The sequence below is a fragment of the Melanerpes formicivorus genome, unplaced genomic scaffold (genome assembly GCF_026170545.1).
Source record: "Melanerpes formicivorus ecotype bairdi unplaced genomic scaffold, bMelFor1.0.p_v2 SCAF_5, whole genome shotgun sequence".
In the NCBI taxonomy this organism is placed as follows: domain Eukaryota; kingdom Metazoa; phylum Chordata; class Aves; order Piciformes; family Picidae; genus Melanerpes; species Melanerpes formicivorus.
The window spans coordinates 31,996,407-32,016,295 of NW_027142357.1; the positions used below are offsets into that span (position 1 = coordinate 31,996,407).

The following is a 19,889-nucleotide window of genomic DNA, read 5'->3' on the forward strand; positions in this document are numbered from 1 at the left end:
TTGCCAGGCTGCCCCAGGATGGCTCACCTGGGTGACGAGTCTCTGCGGATGAAGGAGGCACTCCTGTCCTCGTTGTGCTGTCAAACTCCACCACATCCCAGCCTCCGTGGTGCCTGCCCAGAGTCCTCTCAGCAGAATCTGTGCTGATGGCTGCCAAAACCAGTGGCGTCCTCTCAGTAGTTGCGGGAGGGCTGGGAGAAGCCAAAGCCCTCTTGTCTCTTTCTCGGCAACCCACAGCACAGTGATGACTTCCTTCAGCTGCAAAGCAATGTAGAGAAGGACATGTTTTCCCTTGGACAAGTTAATTTGTCTCAGCTGAGGTGGCAACAGCAACTGTGCCCAGTTCTTGGACCCTCAGTTTAAGAAAGATATTGAGTTGCTCGAATGTGTCCAGAGAAGGGCAACAAAGCTGGTGAGAGGTTTGGAGCACAAGCCCTGTGAGGAGCAGCTGAGGGAGCTGGGATTGTTTAGCCTGGAGAAGAGGAGGCTCAGGGGAGACTTTGTTGCTGTGTACAACTACCTGAAGGGTGGTTGTAGACAGGTGGGGGCTGATCTCTTCTCCTGGGCAACCAGAAAAAGAAGACACAGTCTCAAGCTGTGTAGGGGGAAGTTTAGGCTGGATCTTAGAAAGAAGTTCTTCACAGAAACAGTGATTGGCCATTGGAATGGGCTGCCCAGGGAGGTGGTGGAGTCAATGTCCCTGGAGGTGTTTAAGAAAAGACTGGATGAGGCACTTAGTGCCACGGTCTAGTTGATTAGTTAGGGTTGGGTGGTTAGCTGGACTTGATGATCTCAGAGGCCTCTTCCAACCTGGGTGATTCTGTGATCTGTAATCTGTGACCACCTGCAGTGGTACCCAACCCTATCATATGCAATAGATCATAGCTTCAGCCCCAGCGTTTTCTCGTTTTAACAGAGCACACTGCAAGAGGGAGTGCTGGGAAGAGAGGGTTTCCATAACCAAAACCCACTAGTATTTCAAAATTTGTCTTCATTTGTGCAGAGCAAAAGATGCCCAGTTTTAAAAAACAAAAACTTTAGAAATGCAGAGGGCAGCAAGGAGCTTATGCTAGAACAGCCAGCAACTGGCAGCCTGAGCAGGCCAGAAACACACTCTGGTCCCTAAGCAGGAAAAACAAGGAGACATTAAAGACTTAAAGAAAACCTCTATGGTCATATCTCTCTCCTTTTTTTTTTTTTCCACATTTATTTCATCTAGGAAAAAAATGAAGTGGGGAGAGGGCAATCAGCACAGCCTTATCCTGCTGGTGTGGGAAACAGACTTTGATTTAGTGCATGCTTAAAGTGCATTAGTTTACTTATGACCACAGTCCCACCAAATGTGGTGAAGATTATGAACAAGCCTGCGCTCACTTGCCTGATTTCCACATGAGGACCTTAGCTACACAACTGCTCAGATATTTTTAACTCAGGCACTTATGATCTAGGCTGGATTCGTGATGGGGTTCAGCTCCTCCTGGGAGGAGGCATGGGGATTCCAGAGAGCTCTGCTTTGCACACAGCCTTTAAGCTGCGCAGACGGGCAGGACTCTCTGGGGTGCTATTGGTGGTAAATAACAGCAGTAGCAGCTCCTGAGAACCACCTTCATTCTAAGGTTAAAAAAATAATCAGATGTTCTGGGATTGGATTTCATCCAATTTTTTTCAATTTCTAGCAGCAGGGCAGGGATAATTCTTAAGCCACAGGCTATTCTCAATCCATGGGCTAGGTATGGCAAACAGGGACCCTCACACTGATAAAACTTACCAGGAGGATGGTTATGAGTGGGCAGGTGGGTCGTTATCCCAGCAGATGGGCTGCCTGAGGGTCCTGCTCCTGGTGGGGTGGCATCCCTATGGCCGCTGAGAGGACCAACACGCATCGTGACCTCACCTGCTGCCAGCACAGCACCATGGCTGGCAGGCAGCAATGTCTGCTCCCCATTCCTGGCCATCATTGTCACCAGCTCTACGCCGTCCACAAGTGCAGCAGAAGTCCCCATCTCCATATCTGACCTCCTTGCCTGCCTGGTGCTTTCAATGACTGAAAGGCAGGACAAGAAAACCATTAAAATCCCATCACTGCTGGACGTGCAGGCTCGGCTCATGGCAGTACCACCAAGGCCAAGCTCTGATCTCATTTTCACCAGAGAAAATTTTTGCATAATCAAAATACAGATGTGAAATTTATCTTCTGGATTCACATCAGTGGAAATCAGCTTGATCTGTAGGGCCAAATGTCAAAACCCGCTTTAGTGCCTAAGTTCAGTTCAGCACCCCCATGCTTTTTGTGTGCGTGTATGTGTTAGGAGAAATAAATCTTTGGAGGAGCAAAAGAGACAGTCTTAAACTAATAACCAATGGAGCTACACAATCTGGAGCTCATGGGAGGAGGGTATAGGTGTCCAGAGCTGAGAGCCAGCTGGAGACCAGCACAGCCCACATGCCCCATCCCAAGGGTATGAATGGAAGATGGAGGGCCCACAGCTTTTCCCTTTTATCTGCTTAGCCAGTGCTTGCAGGATGCTTGATCTCAAATCCCACTGCCTCCACAGAGCTAGCTTGAAGCTGGCTGGGAACTGCAGGGCAAACAGGAAGGTTGGCATAACCCATCCAGCCTCCATGAGGCACCAGAAGAAGAGATCAATGCATGGTGTGGTTTACACTGGCTGTTCAGGTGTTAAAGCAACCTTGGGTGATTGACATTTTGGTGTATCTGACATTAATGTCTACCAGATGATAACAGACAAGGTGGAGACATTTGTACATCTGCAGGTCTATTTCCTGTGATCAACTGTGGGTGAAGCCCCTGCTCCACCCTGGCAGTGCATGGACCTACTCTCTTGCTCCTGCAAGAAGGCTGCTCCAGACTTCCACCTCTCCCATATCTAGAGCTATTTTCTCATTTCATTAGAATTCATTTATGGAACAAATGTTGGTTCCTAAGCCAGCACTACCCTTTAGCTTAGCTAGCTCTTCCCCTCTCTCTGCTTCCTCCCCACCACACCAATGGGCAAAAGCAGCAATCTCATCCTCTACTTTGCAAGGTTTCTTGTGTATTTCTACCATCTGCTGTATCTCATGGACCCAAAAATTACTTCTCCCAGAGATGTCAACAAGCATTACATGCTTTACAGGATCTCCAAAAGCACACAGATGGTTGTGTGCATCTCTAGAATATAAACATGTTCCCAAACTGAGCCCTAAGCAAGGACTGAAGATGTTACCCAGTAACCAGCCTTTCAGCTCAATCATTAACACTGACAACAGCAGCAGGACTCATGTCACTTCAGCCTTGGGTCTACCATCCAGCCTGATACTGCCTGAAGCAGAGCATCTAGAGACAGCTGCTGTGAGTAATTCCAGTGTTATCTGCAGGAGGAATTGGGGTTTCCAGTCCATGGTACCATCCAGGGCTGCATAAGGATTTCCCTATATACTGGTCACATGAAAACCAGCAGCAATCATCCCTGTCCTATGTTACAGTCCCAAGGCTTGTCTGGCTCTGCAACTTCAGATGCTCTTTCAAAGCTCACAAGAAGTCAAAGCAAGTCCATGGCTGTGTGATCTGAGACAGCAAGACATCAGTTTTGCCTATTTTCTTTATAACCAAAATGCATTCTCTGAGCTGAAATAGCCCAATGTATGCTACACTTGCTGAGTGGACAGAATGGGAGCCAGGCTAGGGAAACTGCAATGTAAGATGACAGGAACTGAAGCCACCCCAGAAAATGAGAAAAGTGTATTTTGGGAGAGGAGTTCTCCCCACTTTGCAGTTCACGGATCCACCAGGCTATGGGATGTGTCTTGCCTGCCACACACACAGCATCAGGGCTGCAGGTGACACATAGGCAGCAGCTAAAGACATCACTCAGTCTCCCCCCAGAAGCTCCAATGTTGAAAGTTAAGCCTTGCACATCTGTCCTTGGGCTCCAAGCACTTTCTAGAAGAAAGTTGTGCCTCAGAGAAACACCCATGGGACACCTACTCTTCCTTGCTTCCTTTGGGGTTGCTGTACCTGCCATGCCAGCAGCAGCAAATTCAGACAAGGTCTCTTCTATCCATCTGCAATAGCTTCAGGGGGAACTCATCAAGAAAAAAAGAGATCTATAGATAGGACAGCCTGCATTTCATTCTGGGAGTCTGAGCACCATGAGGCCCAAGGAGACATGAGCTGCAGTAGAGCAGAGCCCCTCAGGTGCCTTTACAGACAGCCCTAGCCATGGCTGCAATGCTCACCTCACCAAACCCACCGAGCAGCCACTGCCATCTGGAGCCCACTGTGAGCCGTCTCCTGCCCCATAGAACAAGCTGCTTGATGTCACCATTTGGACAAAGGGATGCAAATTCACCAGGGACTTGCTACACTCATTTACAGGCCAATACCCAGCCCATCACTGTAGCCTGCAAGCCTATTTATGGCAGCCCCAGATGCTGAAAAATGTGGGTGCTCTGGAGGGCAGCATGCTGACTTCCCCTCTGTTCCCCTCTTGTTAAAAGCTTTTGGCTGTGCAACCCGTTCCTATTGTGCCCGAGAAGCCAGCTTTGCTGCACAGAAACAAGGCAAAGCAGCAGATGCTTTAAGAAACCCTTAGGGAATGAGTACAGACAGAGGGAAATTTGCTTTCTCAGGTTGCCAAGTCATTTGTCAACAAGGGCTCCAGCCAGGCACACTAAAATATATAGCGGGGCACTGCAGCAGGCATTTAATTGCCACTTCTTAAAAACAGCCCTGGAAATGCCAGCACACAGTACCTTCAGCTACAACCCTTGATTGAATGCAGCCAGTTCAAAAGTAAAATGCTGCTGGCTGTTTATCTTGTTTGCCCTGCAAATCCAGAGTTTTCTCTATCCTCTTTTGGCTCTGCAGAACTGCTGGGAATAAATCGAAGCAAAATCCTTCCCCTTATCATGGGTGCCAGCAAACCCAGCTTTGAGTGCAGTCAGGGAGTGGATGGGCAGAATAAGAAGGTATTATTTACACAGGCTTTTTAAAGTCATCTGGCATTTTTAATGCTGCCTTGAAAGGTATGCCAGGTCCTGGTGCAGTCTCCCTTCCTCAATTCGGTGGGTGCAGAGCATGAGCATAAACCATGCTGGAAAATCCAAAATGCAATAAGGAAACCCCCCCACAAAATCAGGCTGTTCCATAAAACAGGCATGAAATCCCAGCTCATCACACACACGTATCAAACCAGACAGAAGTGCAAGAAAACCACAGTCTACTCTTGACTTTCCTACAGAAATTAGCTTTGAGATGACCGTGTGCTCAAGTGGATGGACCAAATGCAAACCCAAAACATTCACATGGGACAACTGCGCCTCCCCTGATGCATTAGAGACTTAAGGCTGAGTGGCCCTTTAGCTCAGGTACTGATTTGTCACTATCAATTTCTTCACCTCCTAAGCTGCCAGCTGATTTCCATGGTTTTAATCCACGTGACTGCAGCCGTCAAGAGAAATATTTGACTTTCAGTGCAAAACCCCTCTGCCACCCGCTGGGCTGGTGTTTTCCTTCCCAGTTAAAACTAGCAGTGATGCTCACCAGACAGGTCGAGGCTCAGCATTACTTTTTCTTCGCAAGCGTAACAAGTTTGTGGCTTGCTGGGAGCCGAGTTATAACACAGCCAGGACAAACAGATCAAGTTCCAGCTGATTTCCCAAGACTTTGGGTTTGCCCCTGGCAGCTCAGTTGGATATCTACCTTGTGAGACTCCTGAAAAATCCCTTTTGCACCAGCAGCTTTCTGTCTCCATCTCTGGGTGCAGCAGAGACAGTGTCCGGGCCAGGAGATGGCTGCTGTTGAGGTAATCATAGTGTCGTGGTGAGCCTCAAGACTCAACCGTGGGACAGAACAACACTGAAAAGCACAATACTGCAAGTTTTCAGCAGAGGCTGTGATTGCTCATGGCCTCTTTAGGGTACAGATTGGAAAGGGGGAGCAGGATTCCTGCAGACATCATTCGACAGGAGCACCACAGCCAGCCAAGGTACACCACAAGCTGTTCCAGGCCTGCTGCTTTCTGGCAGAGGAGATTTTTCTCCTCAGAGGGCAGAAAGAGACTCCCTCAACTGGGGAATGCAAATTTAATCTGTGCACACAGAAAAAGCTAAGAGTGGTTGCTTGGCTGCCCACAGAGGTCCTTCACCCCAGAGCAGTCCCTCCTCGAAAGGGTGTTGATTCCCTGGGGACCATTCACAGGACAGCTGCCCAGGCAGCTGCTCTTTCACCAGGGATATGGCCACCCTGGGAGCATCCCATACTGAGCCGAGCAGGGGTGAAGCTAAAGCAGGCTCCTCCCAAGGCCAGGCAGCTATAATTATAAAGACCACATCTGTTAACGTTGCATAATCTTAGTAACATCCCAGGCTCACAGAGGGAAAAATCCTCATCTCATCTTAAGAAACTCTTTGCCGGCTGTAGGAAAAGGTTAGGAAGAAAAGGCAGGCTGCAAGGGAGAAGAAGCAGGGAGCAAAGCTGGGGCTGCTGGCCCTGCAGTGGGTGGCACGGGTGGCTGCTGGTCTTTGCTGGGGCCGGGACTGGGCTCTGTGCTGTGTTTTGAACGGCTGCTGCGGATGTCAGGATCATGGGTGGAGGCCGGTTGGGAGCCAAGTGAGTTTGTGCGAACAAAAGCTACAGCCCTAAATCTGGATCGTCCAGGCCTCTTTGGGATTTTCAGTTTCCTTCCTTGTTCTTGCCCTGAAAGAATCAGTTTGAGAGGGGGTGTGTATGGGGGGGGGGAGCAGCAGGGGGGCTGAAATGAGGATTTGAAAAAAAAAAAAGGCTCATACTTGAGAAGGGTCAGCTGAGTGTAAACACACTGATAATATTGCTCAGGGAAGGTCCCTCATGTGCACTAAGCATGGGAAGAATGTGAGAGGTTTTTAACCACATGCGGCCAGCCCTTGTTTGCTAATTCTTTTGATAGTAACAAAAGGAATTATTCTGGCTGGACAAAGAAAGGTGGCAAGAAAAAAAGTGGATGGGGAAGAGAAAAGGTGCAGGAAGCCTGGCAGCACCTCCTGCCCTGCTTGGGCAGGGCTCAGCTTGGATGGGTTACCCCACAGACACACTCCCTAGCAGCACCCTGCTCTGGTCCTTTTGCTCCTCATCTTCTCCCCACCGGGTCCCAGCTGGAGCAGGACAGCAACTCTTGGGTCTTTAAATCATTTTAAGCATAATAGGAAAGATTTATCCAGTCACAAAAGGTGACTGGAGTTTTAATATGGCAGCTCAAGAAAGGTGCTGGGGACTTTACACTAGCAGTAAACTCTGCAAGCTCTCAGTGCCAAGGTCCAGTTGGTTAACACCTACCCCATCACCATGGCTGATGGGTGCCCACAGGACTAGGGTCATCAGCATTGTCCTCAGTGCATCTTATGCCAGGCCACAGCACTTTGCTTGCAGTGCTGCTTTATGAGACAAAACCACACCACTTCTACACCACCTCCCCTCCTGCACCTTTAGAACCATGGAGGACGCTAAAGGCCATTTTTGCTTCCTACCATTTTTTTTCCACAATCTCAGAGCCTGATAGTCAGAGATGCCATAAGAAAGGGGGGGAAAAAAATCAAATTATTGCTTTTAAGAGCAATACCCTAAAGTACTCCAAATTAAAGAGCACATAGAAACCTGTGGTTATTTCCAAAAGTGTAGGGTGTGTGCACACAACCTGCCTGCAACCAGGGATAACAGCTGCCCAGTGCAGGGACAGAATACTGTCCTGTTATCCAGTGGTTTCCAGCCTCTTAATTTTGGTGTCCTACACTTCTCCTTGGGGAGGTGCAAGCTCCCAGATCACTAGCTTAAGCCTATGAAACCCTGAGCTTCTTACTTCTCATTCTTGGACAGTTCAATCTACACATCCCATGCTGCCTGAAAACCACCATCTCAGGGCTCAAAGCAGCACTGCACACATCATTCCAGGAGCTTCTGCTTTTAAATAGATTTGAGTTATTTTCAATCTTTTTTAAGCCCTGTTTAACTATGAAGTCTTTGGAAAGCACATTCAAATATAAGTCCACTTCCAACAAGGCTAAGCTGCTTCATGACTACCCATACTCCTAAAAACCCCCATAATTACAGAGGCTCCAGTAAAATCCTAATTCACCCAGCCAGATGTATTAGGAACCAGTGAAGAGGAGACCAAGCCTCCAGATCCAGAGAGGCCCCACAGGGCCCCAGGACCCATGTTCCTGCTGCCTTTCCTGAGCAGAAAGCCTGAATTAGCTGTATTTTCTTTCTGACTCATTTCTTTCCTACCTCAGCAGTGTCCCCTCTGGTGTTGTCTGCTGCTGTCAATGTGGGGAAAGCCCACAGCCCCAAGGGATGCAAAGGCAGCTCTGCCCTAGCACCAGCTGACACAGCCCAAGAGCACTTACCAAAGGGATTTCTTTCTCATATTTTTCAGTAAACATGAATTAAAATCACTCAGAAGAAACCTCCCAAAAGGCACAGGTCTCTGAGTGCTCACACCTCTTCTCCATCGCCTCCCTGCGATACTGAAACATCTCCAAGCACCTTGCACCACAGACCCCAAGCACTAAATCCCAGCACCACCTAATTCACTTCTAAACCCCCAGGCTCTACTGTAACACCCTGCAGAAACGTTACAGAAAATATCACCCAGGCAGCACTTTCTTTCCCCTCCCAGGGTTTTGAAAGTCCCTGGAAGCTTTGCTGGGCAGGAAGGCAGTGGTACCCTCTCCAGCACTTGTGAGGGCAGAGCAAAAGCCATGCTGGGACCCAGCCTCGTGTCATTTTAACTTGTGCTCCCATCCGAGGGCAGTGCTGCTGGAGACTGTCAGACGGCTTGGGGAGGAAGTCTCCTGGCAGGGCTCCACCAAAGTGGAGTTGCTAGGTCACTGGAACAATAAAAAGGCAAGAAAAAACATCCTGGCTGCGAAAAAGAAAGGGGAAAAAAAAAAGGGGGTGGGGGGAATGGGAGGGGTGGGAAGCCATGGTGGTGTCTACAGTTCAGGTTAAGGGGAAAGAAATGGCTGGAGAAAGCAGGCTGATGATGATGCTGGCTTTTGTATACATGAAATTTAATTTCCAGCATGGACCTTTCTCCTGAGCTTTCAGAGGAATAATTCCAGAAACCTGGAAATTGCCTGCAAGGTTTGCAATTGGTAAGAGCTCACTCGAGGCAGTATTTCCAGGGAAGCTGGCCCTGCTAGGCACTGCTAGGGAGAGATTAATTACCCTTGCCATGTCAACCAGGGCATCACAATCCATCGTATGACTTTCTCCCATCACCATGCAGCCCCAGCAGCTGCCCACTGTCATTTAAACCACCAGTACAAGAAAACTGCCTCCGAGCAGGGCTGTACTTCGGTGAGCAAGAGTGCTGCACAGCCCAGGGCTTGAGCTCCTCCATAAAGAAAGGTGCTGGTAGCTTAGAAGCTGCAGGATGAAATTTTGCTTTCTGAAAAGTTTAATTTCAGGGCCAGAAGGGAGCATTAGCTCATTCTTGTCTGACCTCATGTATAGCCAAAGTCATTCCATGTAGCTTATTTACTCCCAATATAAGCTCGGTAACTTGTATTTGACTAGAATGGATCTTGCAGAGGGAAAAAAAAAAAACCCCAGACTATTGACATTTGTGATTATTCAGGATTGTGCTTAAAACAACAAGAACAATGGGCTGAAGTACAGATTTTTCTGCACAAAATCTCAAAAGCAATGCCCAGTGGTGTGAAGTGTATGTGCTACAGGAGCCATTTGCTCCATGAGCTAAGGACTCTGTCTCTTTCCATACCTCGAGAAAACAAGGCAGTATTCTCGTGCCAGACTATGGAAACCAAACCACAGGTCCCTGCTCCAAAGTGGTCTAAGACCAGGAGGCACTTCCCACAGTCAGGAGGGGACAATAAATACCAGGAAGAAGGATAAGGAAATAGGAAAAGGAGTGCTGCCATGCCAGGAGCAGCCAACCACTGCCCCAGGTCTCTGGAGGCTGAGTGATGCTGCCCACCACTGCAGGGTGGGCTGTGGTCCAGATGTCTTAACTAGAACCCTGCTCCAGCAATGCACTTAAGAACAGCTCCCCAGGGAGCTATTCTCTGTGCTTAACACTAAGCATATGCCAAAGAGCTTTGCTGGCTGGCAGCTGCACCAGGGATGATGACCAGCCCGAGAACTCAGCAAATTCTCAAGGATATGGTGGAGACCAGAGGGCTGAAGGGCCCTCTCAGTTTCAAGAGGGTCACAAAGCCACCAAAGGGTAGACACAGCTTGGTGACACACAAGTACAAGATTCACAGGATTCCACCCTTCATGTAGACTAGCAAAATCCAACCCCGTCCCAGGGGAAAGCTCATGGCAATCTAAGTCTTACATCTAGCTCTTGCCTCTCAGCTGAAGATGGCAGTAGGAATGCTGGATGCTCTTGTGGTTTCTACTCTTCCAGCAAGGAACAGTGAGATTTTAGAGGGGATGAAGGAAAAAAAAGCAAACAAGCAAAATCCAAAGCAACTTAGAAAGAAATTAATCTCCAGAAGAGATAGGGGCCCCCACCTCCCTTCCCCCATCTGCTGTGAAAGGATGATGATCTAAATCACATTTCCTAGATGACACTGCACTGATCTGCTGCAGGAAGCAGGGGTGGCAATGCTTGGGACGGCAACAGACATCCTTCTTCCGGGGAACAAACCAGCTTCATCCCCTCAGGTACCTGCCAGCTGGTCACTGCTGCCACAGGAGAGCAGCATGCCCAGGCGTCCCTCCTACTGTCCCCCACTGCTCTCCAACTGCCTCTGCAGTCACATGTTTCCTTTCTGAGAACTGGAGGGGAAGGGATTTACCATTTCCAGTGCCTTTCTGTACAGGTTTCCAGGAAGCTGAAAACAAGACCTCTTCACTTGGCTGCCTGTGGGTCTCTGCATTGCAGCCCCCTGCCTGAACCCTGTGGCCAGCAGTGAAAATGGGTGATGAAGAAGGGCAGGACTGGGTCTGTCACCCTCCAAGCTGTCACTGAGAGCTCAGAGTAGTCAAGGTCAGGTCACAAACTACCTTGGTGCATACAAGCACTGTGTGCTGAGTGAGGCCATGCAGAGGATCTGGAACCCAGAAATCTGCATCCAAACACTCTTATTACCCAGTGCGGAGCCACTTCACACCAAGTGCCTTGGCATACTCTTGCTATCAAGAGACCACCAACTTCAGTCTTAACCCAGAATGCGATGCAGCTTACCCAGCACCACATGATCTCCAGGCATACCAGCAATTTGCAGAACAAGATTATGAGGATCTCTGCACAATATGGACCATTCTCAGAGGCCATGAAATTGGTAGTACTCCCATTCCTCAGGTCAGAAGCCTCCTGGTCCTCATTTTGCTTTCTTCATGCATCGTGTTTGTTCCACACCCCTCTGAAAAACCATCTTCATGATTATTCTCCACTCTCTGATCAAATTTCCCTCCTAAGAAACATCCTTTCAAAGGGTTTTTATCTGCAGGGTTGGCTGCCAGTCTAATACTGCAGTCCCATTCTGCATTTGCTGAAAGAGCTGATAATATCCTAAAAAGAATTAACATTTAGATGTTAGTCCTGTAACTGAATCCAAATCAGACAACGATGACTGTTCAAATGCCTAAAGCTACTCAGGCATCTCCCTTTGAGCTCTTCCAAGCTTCTACCAGGGGTAAGGAGTTTTCTAAAGATGCCTTTGTGAGCACCAGCTACTGAAACCCTTCTCCTTGTCCCTCCAGACACAGATGCAATTATGCCCAGCTCCGGCACAAAGATAAACGCTGAATTACAAGAGCAGTATTATGCTCCACAATCAGGGTCCTTCATTCCAATTGACAAGGAAAGCAAATCATGTGCTGTTGGTTTGCTGATGTTTCCACCCCTGGAAATTCATTCCCATCACAGGGGAAGAAACTATTTCAATACACAAGATTACCTTTTACTTACTCTCCCCAGACTGCTAAATTACCTTAACTTGTCAGTTCATGAGATCTCACAAGTTATGCAGGGTCAAACTCGGCCACCAGTTGTACGAAAGATATATCTTTCTCAGCAGGTTTAACTACCAGCTGCTACAGTTTCCCTGATAAGAAAGTGTTTTCTTACCCAGGATGGGGCAGCTATCCAGAGAAGCTGTGAAACCTTTCAGTGGGGTAAATTCTTAAAAATGTGTCAGATAAACATCTTCTGGGGTGATCCTGCAAGGGGAGATGTCTTGAGATCCCCTGGGAGATATTTTGAGATTCTTTCCAGAATCTTCTGCTTTCACAGAGTGGCCAAAAACCAAAACCAAACCAAACTACCCCTCAAACATCAAAATTCCAACTGTCAGTCCTCGACCGATGCCTACTTCTCCCACCAGGGCAGGTTCTGCCATGCTGGGTGGGCTGCATTACCCTGCCTAATAGGCTATCGTGGAAGGTATCTTTCTGATAATATATTGAAGCCAAATCTTCAACTTAGTGTGATTCATCCCTGCTTCACTGAAGTTTAACAGAGCATGACGTTTCACGTCGGTCCTTGGGGCTTAAGAGATTTTCCGCAAGAGGAAGGGTGTTAACACCAGCATCCTAACAAGCAGTGACATGGATAATTGTGCTCTATAGATCCAAATTCCTCTTGTCACTCCAGATGCAGAAGTGCCTTTTAGCATGCTCTTCAGGAAAAATAAAAAGGGGGGGGGGGGGAGGGGGGGGGGGGGAAGAAGAGGCTTTCTTTGCCACCAGCAACCTAAAGGAGGCTGCTCATCAGCCCAAAACTCTTGCATGAGGTTTCTTCCATGGTCTGCAGATCCCTGAGGGAATCTGAGGGCGGTTCTGGTAGCAGAAATGACAGTGATGTCTACCCGGTTACAGAGGCAAGAGGTCAGGCTTATTCTTGTAACGACCTTTAAAACCTCTGCACACTGAAAAATGCTGATAAAAACTCCCTGAATGTGTGTGCAACAGGATGTCCTCTGGGAGATGCAGCCTGGGCTGCACCCCTGGGACAACTGTTAACCCTGCTGAGTTAACCCTTCATGCACAGTTTGCATGCCTTTCTATCAGATCACTTTAACACTGCAAGTGACATGGTCACCCTCAAACAGCTTATCCTGGCCAGACCACAGTGAGGATAAAAAGTCCTCCTAGCTTCATGTCCTTGTAAAGAACAAAAAGGCAGATGGAGCTTCCTTCTCCCAGAGGAAAGTCAATCTGCCAAGGTCACAGCATTTGCACAAGATATTCAGACAGCTGGAGACAGGACAACTGGGTCTGCACCCAAGTTACCAGCTGCACTGCTCTGTGCTTCTTTTCTCACCCTCTCTTTTCCCAGCAAAGCAAAAGACTAAAATGGTTGCACTTCTCCTGCAGACACTCAGGCAGAGACTTCCTGAGCATAAGTGTCTGAAATAGCCCTTCCGTCTGCACTGCCTCTGAAGGGCAGCTTTGAGCTGGTAGAACTTTCAAACACAACCAACCTGGACTTCTTGAGTGACTCCTGGCTTTGCAGCTCATGTTTTCATGGGTTTTTTTTTTATCTACCAAGGGGTTTTTACCTATCACCTCGACAGGCAGAAGGTCTTTTTCTCCCCCTCTAAGTGATTCTCCTGTAATGACAGCTCCAGGAGTTGGGGTTCTAAGGAAAAACAGCAAAATCTTTGGAAGCTCTTGACACAGATCTTGACTTTTGGCAGCAGGACTGCCTCACCCACAGCTGAGATGCACACTGCGGCTTGAGATATGCTTAAGTAACCAACTGCAAAACTATTTATCAAGTGACTCCAAGGCAAGGGCAAGGAGAATGCAGAAGCAGATATAACCCTCCTCAACCACCCTGCCTGCAAAGAGGACAGAAAACATCTAATACCTTCACTCAAAGCCATGGAAGGGACTGGGAGAAGGAGCACAGGAGCAACAGCAGCTTGTAGGATATCTCCTACAAACATCTTGCTTATAGGAAATATGCTGGGGGTTGCATTTCAAGCACTTTTTAAAGTGTATTTTTACACCTCGTGCATTTTATACCAGTTTCTGAAGAGATGAAGCTCCTGAGACAGCATTGTCTGTCCTCCTGCATTGAAACAAATTAGCCTGAAAAGCAGAGACATCCAAGACAGCAAGTTCCTACAGGTTTTATAAAGACCAGCACTAGAGAAGACTCAGCACCCACAGAGCCCACGACACACTAATGCCACCCACCCTGTGGGGAGCAGAAGATAGCAAACCACAATTACTGCTCCAAGAGTAAATTCATCCCATTTCTTTCCCTTCCATGGGTTTGCCCAAACACTGACAACTCTAAAAATGAGCCTTTTCCTCTCCTGTTTTTTTCACAACCAGCACTCCAGTTAGTGGAAGTCTTGCATAGTTTTACCTCCTCCAGTTGATCCCTACACTCACGCTGGCTCTGCCTGCCCTTTTCCCAAGTTCTTCAGGACCAGGGGAGGCCATTACCCCATCCAGCACCCACCTGAGATAAAAACCCAATTAAGAACAATGAAGGGGTGTGACCCAAGATCCTAAAATCTCTATTATAAGCCTCACAGCATTCAGATCCTACAAGAGATCCTCATTTTAAGTAGGAGCTGGTCCTCAGTCTCTTTTTCCTCTGTTTTTCTCCTGAGCACTTCAGTAGACTGGGTGTCACAACAGCACTTCTATAACACAGGCATCAGCTATGCTAACAGCTTGGAGGAGCTGAAGTTTACAGAGCTTCCTTTACTCAAGGGAACCACATTTTTCTAAGATTATATTATTACTTGGGTTGGCCACTCAGTAATGCAACATCATTTCCCTTTTGGGTGGGAAAGTTCTCTCCTTGTCCTCGAACACGAATGATTTCAGCCTGAAAAGATGAATGTGAACTCTGCATAATCAAAGAGCTGCAAATGAACCGTGACCCTTGCTGAAGCAGGAGGATGTCATGGTGCAGCACCTGGGCATTCAAAAGTAGATGGTGATGGGTGTATACACAGCAGCTGTCTGCAAGCAGAAAAGGCTGAGTGGGATGGCTGGCCAAATGTGACAAAACCCTTTTCTCCTGTTAGACACCCACAGACTTAATTCTTTTACCAAGCCCGTGCTTGCAGACCTCTTGCATCTGCTCTGGATGAATATCCCAGCAAATGATCCTCTAATACTCACAGAAAAAGCAAATTACAATGCAAATGTCACAAAACAGCTCAGGGAAATAAAAATGTGAATTTGCAATCAAGTCTACTGCCACTGAAATTTGGATTCTGCCTTTGACACTCAGCTGATGAGGAAAGAAAAAAAAAAACACACCATATTGTATGATCTACATCTTCAATCAAATGTAAATAACAGGGCCTGTGGATGGTATATTAAGGCCTTGAGACAAGCTTACTCATGAGCTACAGACTATGGATTTTTACCAGATATTATCAGGGAAATATTATGAACAACCAAGCTTTAATTAAGTTGCAGCACCTTCTGACCCTCTGGCTGGTCAGACTGCCTCAGAAGCTTCTTTGCGCCATTATGACAGCAAAAAAAGACACAACAGGTGCCAGGATGTGGCCATGCCTCTTTCCAGAGGAACTCCATGCATGCCCAAGTGGACCAGCCTATGTGGGAGTGGTGCTGTTTGCACAGAGAAAACCTGACCCACCCAGACCCTCCTCACCCCACATACTGGAGAAAGTGTCTCAAAAATATGTGGGGAAGCAAAGCCAGAATCTAGAGTGTTTGAATCTGCTATGATCCATCCACCTCCAGACAATCTCCTCAGGTAGCCCTGCCACAAGCACCCCCAAGCATGGCAGGGGCAGCTGGACCAGGTGCAGCATGACATGACCTCTCCTGCCTCCCTGCAGCAGCATAAACACAGGCAGAACAACAGCATTTTTGTGCTGCAAAAAAGGCAGCAGGCTCAGCCACAGCTGAGCCCTACCACTCTCTACCTATCCCTGTTTTGGAAATGGTATATAGCTACACCACAGCACTGAAACACTTATGCTATGCTGACCACTTCTACTGGCTTGATTAACTTGCTAGTTGAAATAGCTCCTTATGCTTCATAAATAAAAACATCCCAACCAGACTGATCCTAAATAGGCCTCAGTCCACTCCTGTACAGCCACAGGAGCAATGGGTGAGACCAGCAGCAGCTCCTGCAGAAGCCTGGGCTATCTGGTGGTAGCACCCAAGTGGGCAGCCAGCACGCACCCACAGTTGGCCAGGCTTTGTTTTCTACTTTCACCCAAAGAATGGCTCAGTGCCCAGTTTGGCAGCTTATGGGACAGAGCAATCCCCTGCTCCTATTGCCTAGATACCTCCCAGAATACCTTGTGCAGGATTGCCTAAAACAGTACAGGTTTAAAGAAGCAGCTTTATGTTTCAGATGCACAGGCACAGTTCCAGCCATAGCAGCATTCAACTGAGTTTTGCACTACCACCTTACCCAGGCCAACTGCCTTTCTAGCCTGGTACCACATCCCTTCTGCTAAATGAGCATAACCCTCTGCCACTTCCAGGAGATGAGAAGGTGATGGAGCCATTAGCATCCACACAGCACTCAGCTGCTGTGACATAACCCCTGAAGATGAACAGGACAGGGAGAATGGAGGCAGCATGCACAACATCTTGGGAGCTCAGTCATGGAGGGTTTCTGACTTCCAGCCCAAAAACTGAGATCTGTTAGAGCAGGTGAAGGAAGCAAGTTGTCCCAGAAAACACACGCTCCTCTAACTTATCAGTATATGCAAGTTTTGATACTGGAAATAAACCCTGAGTAAAGCACCCCTGCACCAGCAAGGCTGGCACCGGTCCCTGCAGACAGGGCTGCAGCCACCCATCTCCCTTCTCTTCCCAGCCACAAGCAAAAATAAAGCAAATTAAGTTACTCCTCTGAAGTGGTGAAGACTGCTGGAGCAGAGCACGCTGCGAACGCCTGCTGAACAGGTGCAGGCTGGCTCTGGTGGTGTGTCACTGGGAAATGAAACTTTGCGGATAGCCCAATACCAGGCCTTAGCCACAGCAGCTACCCCCTTACCCACTGTGCCCTGGTCACAGCTGAGCACTTGCATTCATGGTGCAGGCAGGTGTAAATCAATAGGCAGCAGCATGTGCTCCCACCAGTCAGCTTGCACAAGCCTCTCCAACTGCATTCATTTACCACTTAAACACCACGCAAAGTGATTCCACAGACTGACGCGAGCCAGTCGATCAATGCACAACCCTCATTACCTGCAAGGGCTTGGGATGGGGAATGGACAGGACCTCTTATCTCCTACCTTTTCTGAAACACACTTTTGTCCTTCGCTTCTTTTTTTCCCCGCTTTAAATTGTGTGCCCTGAAGGAGAAGAGCTAAATCTGTACAGCTGCAGGGACTTCACATTTGCAGCATACCAACCAAATCCACTTACAGCTCACAGAGAGGAGTAGCAAAGATGCCCAAGAAAACCCTGCAGCCTGCAGGTCTTTTGATGGCAATGAGGAGGCATGTGAGGCAATCCTTCCTTGACTCCACACCACACGGGGACGAAGTATCCTTCCTGTACCGCTCACAGTCACCAGAACTCCTATGGAAGCTGAACAGCATCATCTTACACCTCTCTGCATCGGCATGACTGCACAGGGAGATGGGCTTCTGCCCCCCAGGAGCAACGAAATCTGTATGGTGAAATTTGAGGCAGGTTTGGAGGCAACACCATGCTTCTGTACAAGCAGGTGTCTTCATCATCTTTTTCCCTCTCACTCCTAAATTTGTTTCTTCCACACACAGAAAGTTTCAAAGACATAAAGTTTTTTACAAAACAGATAAATAAATGCAGGATGTTCTGTCCCTCTCTTTGAGCTGGGAAGTTTCACTTAGCAGCCAGCCTAAATCTCTGCTGCGAGCTAAGCTGATTCCTTCTCGGGTGATTTCACACCTTATTTCCAGGGCTCCCACTGGGGAGGCTGCAAAGAAAGGCGGCAGCTGGCACAGGAGAGAGGGAGAAAGGACAGAAGGCCGGACACAGATGGCAGAAAAGCAGATCAACTTCTCAGGGCAAGCCCACTGCTGGCAGCCCCATGCTGTGCTGGGCAGCATGGCAGGGCACCAGTGCGGGTCAGAGGTGAAGGGACGTTGCAGAAGCGGAGTGAAACTCCAGCAACAGTGACTTTTTCAGGGGCTTGGTGCCACCCCCACTTATCCCCATGGCATCATGGAATTATTCCCATTTTACAGATGGGAAACCTAAAATAAGGAGCCCTGCGGGAGGACAGAGCTTGTAAGTGAACCCCACCTGATCTAGGCTGGTGGCAGACGGAGTCCTTTGGCTTGCCCTACGCCCATGTAACACAGCTGCCAGGAGGAATTTCACAGAGGGCTTTGACAATGCTTTAACTCTGCTGTCACCAGTTTTCTTGCTTCCTACTTCACCTATTTTTTTTCCTATGTTTCTCTCCCTGGGTCCAGCCTGTACTTTAAACAACACACAAAAGCCATCTGTCCTTATTTCTTCAGCAGACAAGCCCAGGGTGGGTTTGGCAGGGAAGGGTAGCAGATGCAGGCTGAGGCACAGGCAGGCTAGGAAGGCAGCAAGGCTCTGCAAGGCAGTCCAGGTCCAGCCCCACTCTCTCATGCTTTGTGAGACTCAAAAGACCCATTTCTACACCCCCTACTTCACCATCTGCTCACTAAGCCCTGCCTGAGAAAGGGCTTTTGCTGCCTAAGCTCAGACTCATTTTAAACAGAGATGTAATCTTCATTTCCACGTAGTGCTGGGGTGATGGGTTCTCAAGAAACACTCCTTGCCCTGCTTCGAGCAAACAGTTTCAGAGATGAAAAACATCTGATAGGCAGGACCATCAGTGAGAAAGACAATAGGGATTTCTCAAGCATCTACAGCTCAACCTGAGAGTGATTCAGGAGATCCCCTCAGCCCGCTCCCACAACACCAAACAATTCCCTTGACTGACAAGCATAGAGCTGTAGCTAACAGCAAGTGAATTGTGGCTGTCAGGACCCAGCATAATTCATGATGCCATTTGCTTGGAAGCAAGCTACTGCTGTGCTATTTATCACTCCTTCATGATGTGTCCCCCATTCCTTCTGGATGGGGTTGACATGATTCACGAGCACCTGTAGCTGCCAAACAGGGACTGCATGAAGTGAAGCCTCTGCTGCTGAGCAGCACGGCTAGAGGCTGGTACACAGACAAATGGCTTTTCCAGCATATGGACAGATAGTTCAAGCTTTTCAGACTCTTAACAAAGGAAATACACTCCTCCACTGACTCCCAGGAGTCATCAAGGTCACAGGAAAAGATGCCAGATCGAAAGCCGAGATGAAATCAAGTACTATTTTTCTGTCCAACGAGGAACTTGCGTAGCTCTCATCAAATAATAGGCAAGCACTTTGCTGGCAAGTTGCAGATTGTATCTTGACAAAGGTTGATAGCAGGTAAACCAGCATTTTTCTCTCCCAGTCTGGATGGCAAGCTGGCGATTGGAGTGGCACGAAGAAGTGGCTGAGTGGGAACAGACCCAAATCTCATTCATTTCGGTGCAGTATCCTAGTCACCAAGCTGCTCTCACACAAACACTGTTAGTTGGGAGCTTTCTAATCCACTGCAGGGCACTTTCCAGTCGATATCCCCACTTACACACTTCCTCTAGTGTGGATACATCTTAAAAAGGCACACCTTGGTATTGTGAAGAAAACTAAAATGTTATAAATGTAGTTTTGTCCCATTTCCTGAAATTGTATAGCTCTATAAAAGTAAACTTATCCCCAAGTACCAAAGCATGATACTCTCTCTCCACATCAGAAATTAAAGGATGAAAACTAATGGTCCAGCTCAGGCAGGCAATCAATCCTGAAACCTACTTAAAACCTACACAGGACTAATTTGACATACTGGATTTTCTCATACCACCTGCAGACATTCAGTGCTTTCCAAACTCATTGAGAATTAGTCATCC

The 19,889-nt window shown here is 48.0% G+C and overlaps 1 protein-coding gene across 5 annotated transcripts in view; it reads right to left on the minus strand.

Moving 5' to 3' along the window:
- HEG1 (heart development protein with EGF like domains 1) overlaps positions 1-19,889 on the minus strand; it is a 57,771-nt gene that overhangs the window by 36,677 nt on the left and 1,205 nt on the right. For 4 of the 5 annotated variants that reach the window (XM_068139031.1, XM_068139030.1, XM_068139032.1 and 1 more), the window contains exons 2-3: positions 1,769-2,044; positions 28-258 (exon numbers count right to left, since the gene is read on the minus strand). In XM_068139031.1, coding sequence (XP_067995132.1) covers positions 28-258; positions 1,769-2,044 — 507 coding nt within the window. The remainder of the gene's footprint in view (positions 1-27; positions 259-1,768; positions 2,045-19,889) is intronic. The other variant, XM_068139033.1, reaches the window with a different exon arrangement.